Source organism: Zeus faber, assembly GCF_960531495.2.
Source record: "Zeus faber genome assembly, chromosome: 16".
Lineage (NCBI taxonomy): Eukaryota > Metazoa > Chordata > Actinopteri > Zeiformes > Zeidae > Zeus > Zeus faber.
In genome coordinates this window covers 24,504,731-24,522,948 of record NC_137202.1, presented here as the reverse complement: position 1 = coordinate 24,522,948, position 18,218 = coordinate 24,504,731, and the positions used below count along the sequence as shown (strand labels likewise).

General features: G+C 45.6%; 1 protein-coding gene across 2 annotated transcripts; it reads right to left on the bottom strand.

Annotated features, from left to right (window-relative positions):
* Positions 1–181: 181 nt before the first annotated feature.
* sgpl1 (sphingosine-1-phosphate lyase 1) lies at positions 182–13,223 on the bottom strand. 2 transcript variants are annotated; one of them, XM_080016509.1, is made up of 14 exons: positions 13,150–13,223; positions 9,597–9,762; positions 8,737–8,879; positions 7,663–7,810; positions 7,426–7,505; positions 7,193–7,321; positions 6,975–7,063; positions 6,701–6,809; positions 6,513–6,611; positions 6,258–6,404; positions 5,317–5,555; positions 3,626–3,772; positions 3,229–3,349; positions 182–2,875 (listed from the first exon to the last, which is right to left on the bottom strand). In XM_080016509.1, exons 1-14 carry the CDS (start codon positions 13,159–13,161, stop codon positions 2,732–2,734), a joined length of 1,773 nt encoding a protein of 590 aa, XP_079872635.1. In that variant the 5' UTR covers positions 13,162–13,223; the 3' UTR covers positions 182–2,731. The 2 variants fall into 2 exon arrangements, with proteins under 2 accessions (XP_079872635.1, XP_079872636.1); XM_080016510.1 differs by having other exon boundaries at positions 8,737–8,804.
* Positions 13,224–18,218: the final 4,995 nt, after the last annotated feature.

Below are 18,218 nucleotides of genomic sequence, written 5' to 3'. Positions count from 1 at the left end.
CAAGAACCCTGATGAACTATATTTGTGGTGAAATATACATTTACACCCGTAGGCAAGTATGCAACGGATTTCCTTTTTATGTAAGGAAGTGATTTGTCTCACGTGGGACTTTTGAAGACTTCCCTCAAATAAAACGACACAAATGATGTGATGAAGCACAAAGTGGAGCATTTGTACCAGATTCAGTCCATCTCACCCTCAACCTTTATTTAGATTAAAATTATATTCTGGTCAGACGCCGATTAAAGGAGGGGAAAAAAACATGATCCGACGATTGCGGGGTGGAGAAAGAATCCTCCATCCAACCATGCCGACTCTTTACACCAAAACGAAAAAAAAGCACGCTGAGGGGGAACCCGGCGGCTCGACCGGACGAGCGTGCGTACCGTGTAGGCAAAACACCTGCGGCGACCCGGGTTGGAACCCAGCCTACGGTCGTTTGCTGCCATTACTCTCTAGCCCCCCCATTTCCTGTCTCTCCCTACAACAACAAAAACAATGTTAATACCCCAAAAATGTAGAAGAAAAAACAAAACAAAAGAAATGACCGACCACGTAAGGGATTAATTCAACACGGAACAAAACAGTGGTCTCACACACACGCGCGCACACACACACACAAACACACAAACACACACACACACACACACACACAATTGATTAAGATGATTTTCTTAACTATTCAGGTGGAACAATCTTAAAGAGTAAAGGTTACATATTGCACAGATGAGGAAAGATAGTCACTGTCATCCACAATTTCCACGATGACTATTGAGGAAAATGCACAGGAGTACAACATATAAATTCTAATAAAATAAAAGTTTTTAGGGTTTTTTTTTGATGTTAACAGTTTACATTATGGATGTTTGACATATGAAATCGGTGGTACAGGAAAAGAAAGTAAGTGTGGAAATCTACAGTATCACCGGCACGACGATACACTGCATGTGTGTTTTCTCAGGATGAACAACATACATTTAAATACATTTTCTTGGTGAACGTGGTTAGCGGCGAGGTTGTCTCCTCGCGGTTTGAGTACACAGAAAACGCTCGTTAAATGGCAAAACCTGTTCGGTTTAAGAGGCTACAGTGTAATGTTGGAAAAAAAAAAAGATAGACAGTTGCACGTATTAGAAATTACTGGATATGAGACGTGATTGCATTGAATCGACTGAGGTAGATAGGATTAGAAAAAGGACTTCAATTACAAAAAAAAACAAAAAAAACAAAACAAAATGAACGGCAAAAGAAAAGGAAAATGTTGAAGTTATCCGTCTCTTGAAATATCACTCAATTACAAACTGGGCGGTTGCTTTAACAAGACGGACACCAGTCACCCAAGTGTCCCCGAAAAACGCGGATTTGGGTTGCCCGCTTCACACCTAATACGATAAACGACGGTCTGACTAAAATGCTTTTAAAAGCTGTGAGGCGCTGCGGTGCCGGAGTCCTGGGATTCGGTCGAATTGTTCAAGTCGCGTTTCGGTCCGACAGTACGATACGAAGTTACATCAGTCGATTGTTTTATTGGAACTGGGCTAAAAAAACGAAGTAAATCAGTCACGCGCGGTATTTCAACATCATGACGTTATTAACGCTAACGTTGGTTGTCTCCACAACCACTATCAATAGATCTCTATCTAGGTGAATTGTGTGGAATTGTTTTGGGGTTTTTTTTCCACACTTTGCAAACACTATATAAAGGGAGTCCAGCTGAGAAAACTATTCGGTTTTCCGAGGGAAAAAAAACGAGCTTCCATTGTCCCCGACATTATTTCCGATGCAAAAGCCCGACGCAGTTCATCCAACGGCCACCAGTGGGAGGAGGCGACCGTCGGATACGATCACGCATTCGATGTGAATCAGGCTTCCGAACAGCCTACGAAAGGGAGAAACTTTTTTTATTTTATTGTTATTTTTATTGATTTTTTTTTACATTCTTGACATCAAACTCCGCCCGCTCCTTAAAACATTCAAAACTGCTCTCCCGCTGGGTAAAACAATTAAACAGATAAAAGGACGCGCGTTAAATGCGTTACTTGAGCGCTAAGAAGAGCGACGCTTTAAAACCCGAGGAACATGTGGAAAGTTGGAGCTGCTGAGAACGTTTCCCTGATAGGTCTCCGTCGGGGGCGTGTTGCAGTGCATTTTTACATTCGAAAAATAAAATTGACATTTGCAAAAAACGCACGCGAGAGCGAGAGAGAGAGAGAGAGAGAGGGCAGAAGAGCACCTTGGAGTTTTTCTGCTTTCCAGTGGTTCGTCTTTCGCCAAGTCACCCCAGACATTCACACGGTGACGGCAGAAGTCTGAAATGTTAAAAGCACTGAAAGAAAAATACGAGGGTGGTTTCCCCGACTGAACAGACGCCGAAGCCTCGATGGCAACAGACGCGTAGAAAAAATTGAAATGGCCAAAAAAAAAAAACCAAAGTCCATTCTTCTGACTAATTATCAGACTGATGAATGAAGTGTGGATGTCTGCGTTGTTTCTAGGCACAGCGTATGCGGGGCTTTCCCTTCAGGAGGATTATATAAAACCATGGCTTGTGCATTAGGAGGACCTCTTCTGAGTGCGAACGTTAGGCATAGTTGGGAGGTAGGGGTGGGTGGGTGGGTGGGGGCAAGATAAGGCAACCATTGAGCAATTGGGGGGGACGGGGCGCTGGTGGTCCTGCGGGGGTGAGGCGGCGGGGCGGGGGGGGCAAGGCCCACCCCTCCCTCTTTGCAGTTCAGTGGGCCTTGCCGTTGCCGTTCATGTGAGCAGGCTGAGCCTTGGGCACCTCGGTGTTGTACAGACAGTCCAGGAAGCCTCGGGAGATCTCCGTCACCAGGGAGCGGTCCGGGATGGACTGGGCCATGCCGTAGATGGCTCCCTTGGGTGGGGGGGAGGGTAGGGGAGGGGAAAATGTAAAAAAAAACAAAAACAAAAAGAAAAACAAATACATGCGGTGTTAAGAGTCTCATGAACGACAAATACATCCAACCCAAATCAAATATGTGGCTTTGATGTATAAAACGAATATAAGATCCTCCTTTTCCTGTGTTGTTGGGAGCGCTAATTTGGGGTGTCATTGTAACTCATTATGTATGAAAAATAACGAATAATTTAAAACCTCGACTTGCCAAAAAATATATTAAAAATATATTGAAATTCATTTCTATTTTTTAGTCTTATTACTTTATTATTATGGCCCAATTTTTTTTAAATGAATTCAGCGCAGCTCACCATGCCGGTGGTCTTCTCCTTGGGGTTCTTCATGATGATGGCCACCTGCTCCCTGACGACGCGAACAAACCGATCTGCCACGCCCGGCTGCGTGTGCAGAACTGTGCAGCAAATATGGATGCTGGGGGGGGGGGGGGGGGGTAAATAAATATATATATATATTATTATTTAATTTTTTACATAAATATTTATCAGATTCAGACACAAGGAAAGTTTAACAAAGATAAACACCAAGTTCATCCAGGACAAAACATGAAAGTAGAGAATACGATGTGCATCACAGAGCAAAACAACATCATGCTGGAGGAACATTCTGTAGATCACATTGAAATTGAGCTATTAAAAAATGTGTGACTATGTAGTAAGAATTGTCAAAGTGTGACTTCGGCCTGTTTACCTGGAGGGAAACTGCAGCGTGTTGAGATTCCAACCTTTTGCCGTCAGCGCGTTGGACAGACGGAAGATATCAAAGTCATTGGAGCCGATGGCGACCACAGACACCTCCGGATCCCCAAACACAAACACTCCTTCCATCTTGTGGACCCTGCCGTAAAAATACATTTATTACTTATATGTGGACACATAAACTCAAAAGTTTACCAATACTGGATATCAACCCAATTTCAGGCTCAAATAGAATGTCTATCAGAGAATATCACCAATACACAGATATGGTGCTGTATGACCAATATTCAGCTTTCCAACACTGTAGTAGCGTGTTATTGAGACAAGTATTAGCACATACTTGATCACACATTATTCCGAACCCACAGTCTAAATCTACACTTCTATATAAGAAGTAATTGATCGGTTGGTATGATAACATTTGGGAATCCCAAATCAGTAAAAAAGTGCAATCGGTCCATCTATTTAAAGGTACTGATTACTTTTAAAGCATAGGTTGGCTGTCTACCCCTGGCCTACTGCAGTTTGTCACTTTTGCTTCAATGCAGTCCAATGGGCCAAACATTTAAGTTTTAAAAAAACCCCAAAACAATCATTTTGATGGTACACTGACTTGTGATGTATAGAATGGCACAGCTTTCCTCCCCACTCCTCTGAACACCTGTTCTTGCACTATGTAACTTTGGTGTTCGGGTAAGAAACCGTGGGAAAGGTGCTGCACTACGACACTTCCCTGATGTTTGGCTCCAGTAATTTAACAAAAAGAAACGATTAATAATAGACTTGCCGGTCAAAATGTCCGGTAATAATGCCCATACAAATGTAGCCACTCAACCTCCATGACGGCCCGGTACCCGCACCTCAGCCGGTGCGCCCCGGTCCTCGCTTTCCTTGCGCCACGGGGTTTGTTTAACCCTCTAACTCGCACGTGCGAGCCGATCTGGCAGGCCGAGCACATCTGGTACCTACACCGGCAGCAGGGGGCCAAGCCCCCTGCACCCTCCCTTTGTAGGGAGAGAGGATCCGGGGGAGCCGTGGACTGAGCACTCGCTGAAGCGGCGAGGTCCTTCATTATAGTATAGTATTATATTTGTATTTGTAACAGACGGTTATTGAAACATGACTGATATGATTCAAATTTGTCGGGTAAAATAAATTATTTTCGGGCACTGGGCAGAGTTTTACAACAATGGTGTAAAAGTGCAATTGCACTCAGAAACTGTAGGGGCGCAAAATCCCAAATACAAAAAGTTACCTAGTACTGCTTTAATTTTTTTAAACATGTATGTATTTTTAAACAGTATTATAACATTTTATTTGCAACTTTACTTTTTGCAATGGGGGGGGGGTGTGTTAAGTGTTGCAACTACCTGTTTCTAGTCAATAAAACCATGAAAACCTGACTAAATATATAATAAAATATGTATACCATAGAGACTGATAATATTGAGAGCTTTCTGGTTTCGTAAAAAGGAGATTCAGCGTTTTGCTGTTTTGTCTTAAACGACTCCCCTGTTGTACTGCATTAGGGCCCGGTGAGAAGCCGCAGCAGATTGCTAAGTTTCTCAAAAGGAAACCCTTCAGCAGGTTGTGTTATGAAAGCTTCCAGAAAAACGGGAATCCGCCACAAAATGTGCAGATATTTCTTTAAATCCAAAAGCCGCAGCCCTACAAGTGACTCACTCAGCTTTGATTTTGCGCGCGGTTCTGATGATGTTCCTGGTGGCGTCCACGTAACCGCTCTCGCCCATGTGCATCATGGTTGCCCAGCAGGCGGCAATGATGCCACCGGGCCGCGAGCCCGCCACGGAGGGCGACGCGTAGATGCCTCCCTGCCAGTCCGGCGCCACAAAGTACTGGTAGTGGCGGTACTTCTTATCGCTGTACAGGATCACAGAGGAGCCTTTGGGGGCGTAGCCGTACTGGAAGGGGCAGACACACACACACACACACACACACACACACACGCACGCACACGCACGCACGTCAACTTCAAACTGTCCCTATACCTTGCAGTGATGGAATAAAGGCTTTTTACCTTGAAGGATTGACTGGTTTACCATGAACAGCTGACCAAAACGCAAGAAGCCTATGCGGTAGAGGCTACATTTATTAGCTTGATCGTTTTGAAAATGTTATAAAAAAAATCATAATTCAATTTTTTAGCTCAGTGGTGCTGAAATTAAATACTCGGGTATCAAAATGTTGTCATGGAATTTCATTCTACCCGATAGCAGTGTCTGCGAACTATAACCTTAATAAAACTAGACAGTTGTGGGCAGGCCGTCACAGCCTTGGGTAAGTCCACTCTGGCCAGACTAATGCCAAGTTCCAGTCACTTAAGGCCATGGCACAGCTGTTGCTACCGGCGACAGGCTCCTCCCTCAAGCCGACATGTTTGTGTCTGTGTGTGTTTTGAAGTTAGGGGTTGAGTGTGCCTTGCGTATATCTGCATTTTTTTTGTGCTTCCATGGATGTTGAAGTGTATCTTTGTGTGTGTGTGTGTGTGTGTGTGTGTGTGTGTGTGTGTGTGATCCACTCGCGGCAGTTTCTCAGGCTTTCTTAGGAAGCCAAGTTTGCGCAAGCTGACATGATGGAAAGCGAAGCCAAGTGCCGCTCCTTACCTTGTGGGTGTCCGCGGAGATGCTGGTTACGCCCGGAACGCCAAAGTCGAACGGCGCCAGGGAGAAGCCGGCTTTGGCCATGAAGACGATGAGGAAGCCGCCCAGACAGGCATCCACATGCAGCGGGAGGTTGTAGCGTACAGCCAGCTGTGAAATCAAAGCCCCGCAGGGGGGCGGGAGCGGGGCAGGGTGAGCCGGCTTCCGCCGTTTTACGATTTCTCAGCCACTCCCGAGGTGCAACGCTCCGCCTCTCACCTTGCCCACTTCCTGGACGGGGTCCATGACTCCGTGGGGGAACTGCGGCGCCGAACAGACGAGCATGGCGGTGTTCCCGTTGATCGCCCTCTTCATGGCCTGCGAGGGGAGGGAGAACCGTTACTGCTCTAGGCGCACTGCGAGGGGCCGGCAGGGCGCTGAGGCGCGGCGTGGACGCGCGGTCTCACCTTGACGTCCACTTTCATCGTCTTCCTGTCCAGCGGTATGTGCACCAGCTTCATCCCGAAGTAGTGCGCCGCCTTGTCGAAGGCGGCATGGACACTCATCGGCGCGAGGCTGTACGGATGAGAGCCCAAAAGGCAGAAATAACATGACACCTTCCTACTTTTTTATGTTTCACTGTCGATTTGGGGATTAATGGTTAGGTATTCACAAATAACCCCCAACCACTAATGGCTGTGGCAGGGGAAACACTGGTCATGAACCGAGCCTGGGTCGTACATCTCAGGGTGCTTCACGCCACGTTCGTAGGCCATGTCTCTGTACGCCTTGCAGGCCATCAAAATGCTCTCGGTTCCTCCCGAAGTGACCTTGACGAAAGCGAAAAGAAAAAAAAGATAAGAATCCCGTGAGATGACATCACCCTCCTTCGCCAGAGCAACGGCGCCGGGAGGGTGCGCGTGTTTGGCGGGGAGCGCTCGCTCTGCGGAGCAACCCACCGTGCCGCAGGAGTTTGCCCCGCCGTGGAAAAGCGTGCAAGCCATCCTCACGACCTCCGCCTCCATTTTCCTGACGCCGGGAAAGATGTCGGGGTGAAGGGGGTTGCTCCAGGCGAAGTCGCCGTAAACCTGGGGACCGACAAGAAACGGAAAATGAGAGAAGAAACGTAGAAATACAGTGAAAGCTTAGGAAGACTATCAGACCAATGGCAAACTACGATGGCGGCGATTACCTTAACTAGGAGCTTGGTGAGTTCTTCATCACCCCAGTACACCGCCCCTGAAACACAGCCCTTCTCCCACTGCACCTCGTCTGCAACAACAAAACATCAGACTTTCGCGTTAAGCGGCGCTTCTCATTCACACAGGAAGAACGTCCACGGGTGCCTTTTATTCGGCACGACGCGCGTGTGAATTTAAGGGACACGAAGGCGCCGCGCTGACGCGACCGGCGGTCCATCGGTACTCACTCAGAGTCTGGTATTCTCTGATCTTGTCGAGCACTTGGCCCTGCGAGAGCCCCTTCAGAGGCAGCTGCTGCGTGTAGCTCATGCCTTCCTTCAACGTGCACAAGCTGACGGACATGTCGTCCAGGGCCTTGTTCAGCTGGCTCTGGATCTGTCGCGGATGAAAGAGCCGGTTCGTAAAAAAACAAACAAAAAAAAAAACCTTGTTGCGGTTTGATCTCAGCCGTCGCATTTGAAGCGACTGCGAGCCTCTGATGTTGAAACCGTGGGCCGCGCCCCCCCTAGTGTGGCACTGAGGAATTGTAAGGGGGGAGGCGTGAGAAAATGAAAGATTACAAAAAAAAGGTATGCATTTAATATATATTTTAAGCATTTATTTGAGATGAATAATTACATATATTAAATTTTTTACGTTTGTTTTCAGTTTGTAAATCTAATAGGATAATCGTTTATTAATTAAAAATATAATAATGCAATTTTTTAATTTTTATTTATTTTCATTATTTGTTTCATTATTATTATTCCATTAGTTGTGCACATTTCTGCCCTGTTAGCCTGTGTGAATTGGCAATAAAAGCGACAAATGAACGTGACTGGTGTACACGACGGTGTCAAAGAAAGAGGAAAAATGCAAGGCACATGCCAAAAGAGCTAATTGAAAGAGACAGTTTATTTTTAATTATTATTATTTTTCTTTTAACCTGTGCTGTCAGAATGCTGGGCAAACAGCAGAGTTTTGTATGCCATCGACATATGACAGAGACAGTTTTAACGCTACCAGTACGATACGAACACAATAGTACAATAACAACAATGGGTTACATTATTGAGGAACAATACATTTGAATAAAAATAAAAGTTAAACCTTCACATAGTGACTTCGAGTGAACCCATTTTTAATCACAAGTACATGAAAAGCGTGCCAAAAGTCTAGACCCCCTCCTCTCCCCCATGCGTGATGCCCCGAGTCATCCAACACTGACTCATAAGCTTCTAAAGGCTGAGTCATGGCACATCTGCTGAAAAAGAGGGAAGAGACTTACCACCGGCCCCCTCCCCCCCCTCCCGATGACTTACTTTCACGCCAACGAAGGGGATTTTTCGGATGAGGCGATAGCACTTCTTCTTGATTCTTGAGGCGAGACCTAATACCCAGGACCAATGAAGAGAAGTTGTGGTTATGCGCTGGCAGACGGGAGACGACCGCGGTGATGAAACGGCTGACGAAGGAGAGTGGACTCATGAGAGGGACCGAGCACCAGGTCCCTGAACGCCGGGGCCTGTATTTACAAAGCATTTCTATTCCCCTCCCCACACTTCTAAACGTACTTCTTTTACGGCGGTGGTGTCTTCGAGAAGGCTTAAACTCTTCACAAATATTTAGCCGTCTGGCTGGAACTGACCTCGCCGTGAAGGAATTCAACCGCTGCGATTGACAACAGTTCTAGACGCTCTCAGTTTTTTGAGGCCGTAAGACTGAAAGTGATTATCATACGAATTTCTGTCCTATTTGTGAGCGTCAGGTTATTACTCCAGGGTTAGGTTGGTTTAATAACTAATAACTAGGTGCATATTTCCCGCATCCAGCAGCAATCATGTTAAAAAAAAAAAAAAAAGATCTAAAACGTTTTCTTCGAAAGGCCATGTGGAACATCTTTTAGTGGCTATTTTAGCACAGACTCTTTGATTAAGAAAATGTCAACAATATCAGTCAGTGCTGAAGTGTTTCAGATTAAAACAGTAGAAGCCAAAATAATTCCCTTCCAAGCTGGGGCGGTTAGGAGCAAGACGCAATGTCGACGGCCTCCTGAAACGTTGACAAAGTCATTCATTGTTTTTGAGGGGGTGACGGGAGGTTTGCGTTTCCTGATATCATCTCTAATACCGTCTCCATTAAGCCTACACATTGTATCCACCCATCGCATGCAAAAGATTACTTTCTCGCTGGAAGAGGAAGCCCTTGACCCAGACGGCGCCCAGTGTGGTGATGAATGTGGCCCCTATGATCTGCCACGGCTCCAGGTCCGCGCAGAGGGCATTGACCTGCCGCTGGCCCTTCCCCATGTACAGCAGCAGCATCTCCTTGTACACCTCCAAGGCACTCTGGGAGACACGGAAACATGCGGGGGATAGGCGTTAGACCTCACACAAACAGGCCTGAATCCAGATTAATGTTACAGCTTTTCTTTTTTCCAGGGTTAGTGTTTGATCGAGCCGATACCCAGTATCAGCTACAAAATGGATTAATATTGGAGGGGAAAAAATAAAAGCACGAATCCGTTCAGATTCCCGAAAAAATCTAGCAGGAAAAATCACGGAAATGCTTTTGCGTCATTGCTGTTGCGATACGACGACGGCAACAGTTGCCAAGCGTAGCCTCGCATTACCATGACAACAACAATAAGTAATACTTTATACTAAAAGGCAGAGTAAGGAAGAACGGCAGAGGGCAATATTTGCAAAGCAACAAATTATTATAGGCTACAGCTGCTGAGAAGAAAACCAAAAAGTGTTAAATTGAGAACAAATATCCAATTTGGTATCGGCAGATACTCAAGATTTCAGTATCGACAAGAAGATAATGATCTGAAAGGGTCGGAGATATCCTGTGTCTATCAAAATCTATGTTTTTTTAGTCTAGTCTAGTCAGTATATAGTTGAATATCTTAAATTTGAACTTTTGATTCATTAGCAGACATTTTGTGATATTTTTCCTTCAACTAACATGATAAAAAACTCTTACATACCTACAGTAATTTTAACATGAATCAATCCAAGTATATAATTAATCATAATCAATAGTCAATCAAACAACCATTCAAACACCAACACATAGCCGCTTAGGAAGCAAATATAAAATGTCACATGTTTTCTCAGCAGGCTACATAAAAAAGACAATTACACGTGGAAAACCCATCAATGCGAGGCAGTACTTACACCAGAGAGCGACTCCATGGTTCCTAAAGCTCGATCTGTCTGTATCTGCCGTCTGCAAAGCTTTAAAAGTGATCTCGGGTCGGCGGATCTGTGAATTCAACCTGTCGCGGGCAGGTCGCTTCTTCCTCGCTGGATGAGTGCAAGAAGTGTTTTCTCAGCCAAACCTACCGACAGACTCCTCCTCCCCCACCCCACCCCACCCCCCTCCCCTCCCCTCCCTCCCAAATCCTAAGCACCAGAGGGCATGAGAAGCAACCCTCGACGCCAGCAGAGAATAGGTGCGCTGGCGATGTCAACGACAACAACAACAAATCTATAATACACATAAAATAATCACACAAAACTGATACATTGTTGGAAAAGTGCTGAGGTCACTCTGAATAGAAAGAATTAACCAGTCAATTATCGTGGTAAATGATTCATGCCTCAGTATTTCATAAGTGCTGTAAATGTTCCTGTGAACGTATCTGTCCACTTTTCCCCATTATCTGTTCATTGCATTTTTTTACGGCACAACGACGGGCAGTCTGATAACAGGGCAGGTTTTATCTACCGGAACACGTCTGCAATCAGATGGAGAAGTGGCGTAAAGGTCCGCGCGACGGGGCGGCCTGAGTGACACAAATATTTGGCAATAACTGAGGCTTACGTCACAGAATATCTCGGGAGCCGCATTCCCTTCCCGCAGTGAATTGAGCGGCGCCCTTGCAGAAGAAGCAGTCAAAAGTTAGACGGCGAATTGATAAACGCGCGACGTGGACGCTCACACCGGTCGAGGCGCGCAGATACGGATCCGAGCGTTTTGGCGATGATTAACTTCAGCTCCGCTGCGAACGAAGGGCCGCGGTTGAAGAGCAAGGGTCCACCCCCGGCCCCTACTAAACCTGACTTACTTACAAGTTGGAATAACACGCTCCCATACAGGTTTGGCGAGGTTATCCGCGCAGAACAATGTCGTGAACAACGGTAAATAGAAAGACATGTGATCTGCGCTTCCTGGGCCTCGAATGGGAAGGAGGTGCTTTTTCTTTTCTTTGTTTTTGTTCTTTACCCTGCAGTTTACTTTGATCGCTGGAAATTTTGGCTCGGCTCAACGCAGCTAAACATGAGCCCGCAATAAAAAAATAAATAAAAAAAAGAGAGGCAGGCAAATTAGAGAGAGAGAGATTGGCCTCGAGTGCCTCGCGTCAAACGTCTGCGCCTCATAAAGGAGAGGCCTTATTGTGTTATCTACCGCTCGGGCAAAAGGCGAAAGTCTGAGGGGCTGGTGCAATGTGCACGAACACTGGATAAAAGGGGACCTCTGCCTCGTTTTCCAAAAACACGTCCGACATCCACTTACAATATACGCACGGCCTATCTTTGAATCTCGGGACCTAAATGTTGGGCGAGAACAAAGGCTCCCGTGCTTATTTCGTACGACCCATTGTGTTGTCGTGGACGCCCATTCCTCTGCCCGCTTTCTATCCCCCGCCTCCCCCGAGCAGCTGGCTATTCTGTAAGGAGACCTTTGTTGTCTCAAGAGGGAGGTCATGTTCTCATGGAAATGTACTGGGTGTGAGGGAGCCCTGCCGCGGGGATGCATTGAGGATAAACAGAATGCAAACTCATCGTCGTCGTCGTCGTCATCATCATCATCATCCCTGCGCGGTCGGTTAAAAGGTTCCTCAATTATTTCAAAAGAAAGTTAAAAAAGGGAGGGAGGGGGGCGACGTCATGGTTCAACTGTGCAGCAACTTTGATTTAGCAGCTAAAACACCCTCCGGGAACGGCCGGGGCCGCTGTTGGGGGGGGTCGACGCTGGGGATCCTCGGGGGTCGACTGTGAACCTTCGCGAGCCCGCGGGGGGGCCACCCTCTCGCCCCCGAATCCTAAGCTCGCCCACGCCCCCACGAAAGGGGGGGGGGGGGGTAGGACGTGCGATAACCACCGCGACCCGGCCCGGGTCGGCCAGATCCCCTTGGAAGGCCCCCGGCAAAGTCATTTGTTTAAACGTCTTTGTATGAACTTCCCGTGTGGTTTCTTTTTTAGGTGTGTTCCCCCCCATAAACAGGAAGTCAGCTGCCCAGGTGGGAGCGCTGCAACAACAACTGAAAGGAAAGGGCTTGGGAACACGTGAGAGGGGGAATAGGAGGTTGTTAGACCTTGACTTAAAGCAAAAGAACAGAACTGGAAATACAGAACACATTCCCTCGGTGAAAGCAGCAGGAACTGGCGGTCGACCAACAACTGCCATGTGCCATAAATCTATCTGGGGTTTTTTTGTTGTTGTTGTTGTTGGGTCAATTGGGGGCAGGGACAGGGATCCATACTAACGACCGGTGACGGGACGGAGGCGGGACATGTCACCTCTCGGGGCACGATTTCGGGGTTTAAACGTCTCCGTGTCCGGCTGCAAAACCGTAAGGCTGCATTTACCGGCGCCGGGCGACCCGTTCGGGGGAGAATTGGCAGAGAAGACGCCGCCGCCGCCAACGCGCCCGCGAGCGACCGCGCGTTTGACCCGCCGGAGGACGAAACAACGGAACCCCCTCGGAGCTCGGCGTCACTCACCAAGTAGTCCATGTCACTAGGGCGGGGCCCCTCGCCCGGACCGTCCCGTTCCGCGGGTTTCGGGGAAGAGAGGAGAGAGGGAAAAAAAAAAAAAAAAAAAAAAAAGCCGCTTGAGGATCAGCGCGCTCCACGGGCTCCGGGTCGGGGTCCGCTCCGCATCCTGGGCCGCTCTGCGACGAGCCCAGAACCAGGAAGTAGCGGCGCTCCGCGGAGGCGGAAACGGCGACTCATGGCCGCGCTGTGTCGCCGCGATGCGTCTGCGCGTCCGCCATGTTGGGGCGGTGGTAAACCGGCGGTAAACAAACACGGTGTGTGTTGACAGATGCGGACTTCTCTGCGAAACCGACCGCAACTCGCGCAATTCTGAGCTCATTTCGTCGAAATTTGGTTTGTCACAGGCGTGAGAAATTTGTGATGATTGTTGGGATTAAATTCCACGTCAGAATCGCAAGCGCGGTATCTACATCTATGCGGTTCACACCCGCGAGGCGCGTGGCCTCTGCCGTCACCAAATATGGGGCGGAGTAAATGAAGTTGAATTGTCATCGTTGCATGTGTGTTTATTTATTATTTTTCCTGTGTTTTTTTAGGTTATGTATTTTTTTTGTTCTATTCTATTTGCACAATTTCCATGTATTAAAATCTTCTTCTTTTGTTTATTTTTCATCCCATGGCTTCATTATTATTATTGCCTATTTTTTTCATGTAAGATGTTGCGGACACTGCAGTTTCCCTCCTGAGATGTTTCCCTTTTTCTTTGGGCTGCTCCCATTAGGGTTCACCACAGCGGATCATCTGCCCCCAACACCTTCTGTTCTGCGCATCGTCCTCCCTCACCACATCCATAAAGCTTCTCTTTGGCTTCCTCCTTCCCTCTGGCCTGGCAGCTCCATCCTCAGCCTTAACTCTCATCCCTCCTACACACGTGTCCAAACCATCTCAATCTGGCCTCTCGCTTTACCACCAGACTGTCCAACCTGAGCTGTCCCTCTCATGGACTCATTCTCAATACTGTCCGTCCTTGTCACTCCCAACGAAAATCTTAACATCCTCAACTCTGCCACCTCCAGTTCAGCCACCTGCCTTTTTGTCAGTGCCACCGCCTCTAAACCCTACAACTCACTACCGTCCTGTACACCTTCCCCTTCATACTTGCTGGAACCCTTCTGTCACACATCACTCCGGACACTCTTCTCCACCCGCTCCACCCTGCCCGTTCTCTCTTCTTCACCTCTCTCCCACACTCTCAGCTGCTTTGGATGGTTGACCCCAAGTACTTGAACTCATCCGCCTTCTCCACCTCCATCAATACATATCCCCAATAAACAAATGCATTAGGAGTGTGCACCTATTTTCCCCTTTACAATGCCTTCCCATGCAGAATATTTAAATTTCAACTCCTACAACAACCTTCATTCATATTTCAGACATCGCATTTCAGACAACGCACCAATCTTTTATTGGTGCGTTGTTTCTTATCACTAGTACAGATCCATATGGTCTGGGAATACAGCTACGACTTAACCACACACCTCAAATGGCTGTCCATGATGATGCCGGTTTGCTTATTCTGTCTTTGACCAAAATTCCATTATTCACAATACATTAATGTGCATCATTGCGCATTGCACAATACTTTGCACACTGTACATTACAATTTCCACCTGTGAATCGCTGTTCATACTCTGTTACTGGGTCTCAGGAGGATATTGTACATACATTTAGATTTTTGCCTATATATCTGTCTATACAGTAAATGTGTTTTGCTTCTATATATGTTTCCTGAACTTGTTTATAAATATTTTTTTCTCATTTATATAATTTGATCCTCCAATAAACTTAAAAAAGAAGACAATGCATCGCAGGTGCCATAGGAACGCACATATCTGTATATACATAGGCATATTCCTTCTATCTATTCCATTTATTTCAATTTATTTTTATTGTATTTTATTCTATATATTTTTATCTTATTCTATAAGTATTCAACTTTCTGTATTACGTTTTAGGAGTCAGTTAGTCGGTCTATTAGAAAGGAATTTTCTACTTTTATTTTTCATTTTTCTTCCTCGGACATATTGTGTGCTATCACCGGGTGCGTTGCAGTACATTTCACTGCATATATGTATGAAAGTATGTATATGTATGTGACAAATAAAAACCTTGAATCTTGAATCTTGAATCTTGAACGTAGATACCTCATTGGCCGTTGCTGTATGTCATCGCTATGCGTCTGCGCGTCGCCATATTGGGGAAGGCAAGATCCGCTATTAAACCAATACAATGTGTATTGAGAGATACAGACTTCTCCACAAAATCGACTGAAAGTCGCCTAATTTTGAATAGATTTTCATGAAATTTGGTGTAAATTTGTTATAAACGTGAGAAATTGAACATGATACTGGTTACTTTAGGGAATAATTAATAATGAAATAAATTCATTAATAAAATAAACAAGACTTTTAAGAATACAATAAAAGAAAGTATAATATTATAATACAATGCTACAGTACAATACTATACTATAATATAATAATACAATACAATAATACAGTACAATAACACAATATAATATAATATAATACAATACCACATACAATGTAGTGTGTCACGTGTTTAAGACCATTGTTCTTGGGAACAAAAAAAGTCTTGTTTATTTTATTTATGCATTGATTTGTTATTAATACAATGACAACTGACCGAGCGGCTTTATAACAATATAACAGATCTAAAAATCTACATTTTTGGAGAAACTCACAAAAGCTGAAATTCTAAATATTTTTCACTTGATGTTGTCCATTCCTAGATGTCATGTCCCGGAGGAGGTTGTTGTGTTCATTCAGAAGGTTCCTGTCTTGGCATAGAGCTGAGCAGAACCGCCCCCAGTAACGGAATTTAATTCCAAAAAGCAACCAGTGTCACGTTCAGTTTTCCGCGTTTACAACAAACCAAATTTAATGGAAATCGGTTCAGCATCAAGCGAGTTCCTGTCGGTTTTGTAGCTTCCGTATTATTCCAATGTACAATATTATTATTTCGTAAACTGGCAGATCCTGCCCTCCCCAACATGGCGACCACGCAGACGCACGTCAACGTCAGTCGCCAACGCGGTATCTGCGTTTCTATTATGGTGTGTGCGGTGGGTCGGGGGGCGTGGGACGGACACTTCAGATTTGTTCCCCTTGCAGTCCACATAAAGTGGGCTTTGTCGCCCCCTATGCGTTGGAATCGCGCTGGACACAGCGACAGCAGTGTATGTTGACTGTCGATGACGTCACGTGACGTCAGGACCTGCCATAGCTTTGGACGTTTCCATTGTATACATTCAATTACTTTTTGGACTCGAATGGGAGATTAAATTCGGTGTAAAACTAAATCAAAACCAAATCAATTGTGGCCTTACTTAATGCTGACAAGAAGAAGGCTCAAGAAGATTGAAAAGTTTGGGTCAGTGTGTTATGCATAAAAGCGGGGCAAGAGAAAACTGGACTCAAGGTGTGAGAAGGGAATCTTTGTCGGTTACGACAAGAATAGCCCAGCCTACATGGTGTGCTACCCCGACAGTGGGAAGGCGCAGAAGCACAGATGGGGAAGTTTGTGACCAAAACAACTGTGGAGCGGTAGACACAGACTGAATTGACACCTGATGACGGTGACTTTGAGGTGCAGAATAGGGCTAGCAAGACCAGGCAAAATACTGATGTGAGTCCAGAACATACTCAGGGCCGGGTTCCAGTAACTATGCCTGAGGTGAAGAGTCCCAGCACAGACAGGTGAAACCAACCACCTGATAGCCTACGTGAAACTAGGTTATTTAAGTTAATATCTACAGTATCTGGCGAGAGAGTCAGGGACTGACAAACAGAAATGATTGTTACAGATGTATGTGTAATGTAGCCCTGTAACCCTAACCCAGGGAAGCTGTAACCTCATCTAACTCCAAGGAATGGTAATGCGACATGCTAACCAACTCACCTGAGGGTAAGAAAGCAGAGGGGGGTAGATGGGTAAATACAATTAAGAACAATGTTGATGGTCTGACAAATACAAGGCACTATATGTACCCAAAAGATACCAACCAATAGCCCCACTGGGGACAAATAAAGTTATTGATTGATTGATTGATTGGTTGATTGATTGATTGAAGATTGATTGATTGATACAGACAAAAAATGGGGGAAGACTTTGAGGAGACATTTTCCTCCTGCTAACTTGACAAATTTCAGGGTGTTGATGCAAAAAGCAGCACGAGAAACCCTGATTTTACATTTGATGGATGTCAGAACTTCCTACTGACACGCACCAATAGATTGCAAGATTTACAGAAAACAACCAGAGGGTTATTGGCAGAAATCTGGCACAAGTGGAAAGTTGGTGTATACAGTAAGCTAGAAAAGTCACAATATGAACTAAAACAATCAGAAATTGGAACAAGATGCTGCACGAGCAGATCATTGTTTCTACGGAAGGGAAACAGAAAATGAGAAAGTGATCATGATCATACAGGTTGATGACTTGATCGTCGCTGCCAGTGATGAAAAGGCACTGAAGGTTGTGAAAGAGATGCTCAGTGCAAAATTCAATGAGACAGGCTTGGGCAAACTAACACATTTTCATGGTATCGATTTTGACCAGAGTGATCAATATGTGAAAATCTCACAGAAGAGATAATGTGGAGGAAATACTTGAAAGGTTTGATTTGCACGATTGAGAACCTAGAGTGACACCTTGTGAACAAAAATTGAACTTCACTGATGATGCAGAAATGATGAGTGAGAAAGTACAGGCAGTAGGTAGTAGGTAGCCTAATCCACCTGACTACGTGTACAAGACCTGGTCTGAGTTTTGCAGTAAACAAACTGTCACAGTACTTTGCTGAGCCAACCGAAGAGCATGCACTTCTCCAAAACATGTACCGAGATATCTGAAAGGACAATTGAGAAAGATTTGTGCTACAGGAAATGTGACGATGACAAACTGGGGCTACAAGCGTGCAGTGATGCAGATTGGGCGGCTGAGTAACTGACAGACAACCGGTACAAACCGATTATTGCATAGGCCTAAATGAG

Excerpts from the sequence above, each read along its gene's own strand:
- sgpl1 (XM_080016509.1), bottom strand. Across the intron at positions 8,880-9,596 it reads CTTCCTCTTCCAGCGAGAAA|CCGTTTCATCACCGCGGTCG; the intron begins GTAATCTTTTGC and ends CTCCTTCGTCAG. Across the intron at positions 3,773-5,316 it reads GCGCGCAAAATCAAAGCTGA|GGTCCACAAGATGGAAGGAG; the intron begins GTGAGTCACTTG and ends TTTTTACGGCAG.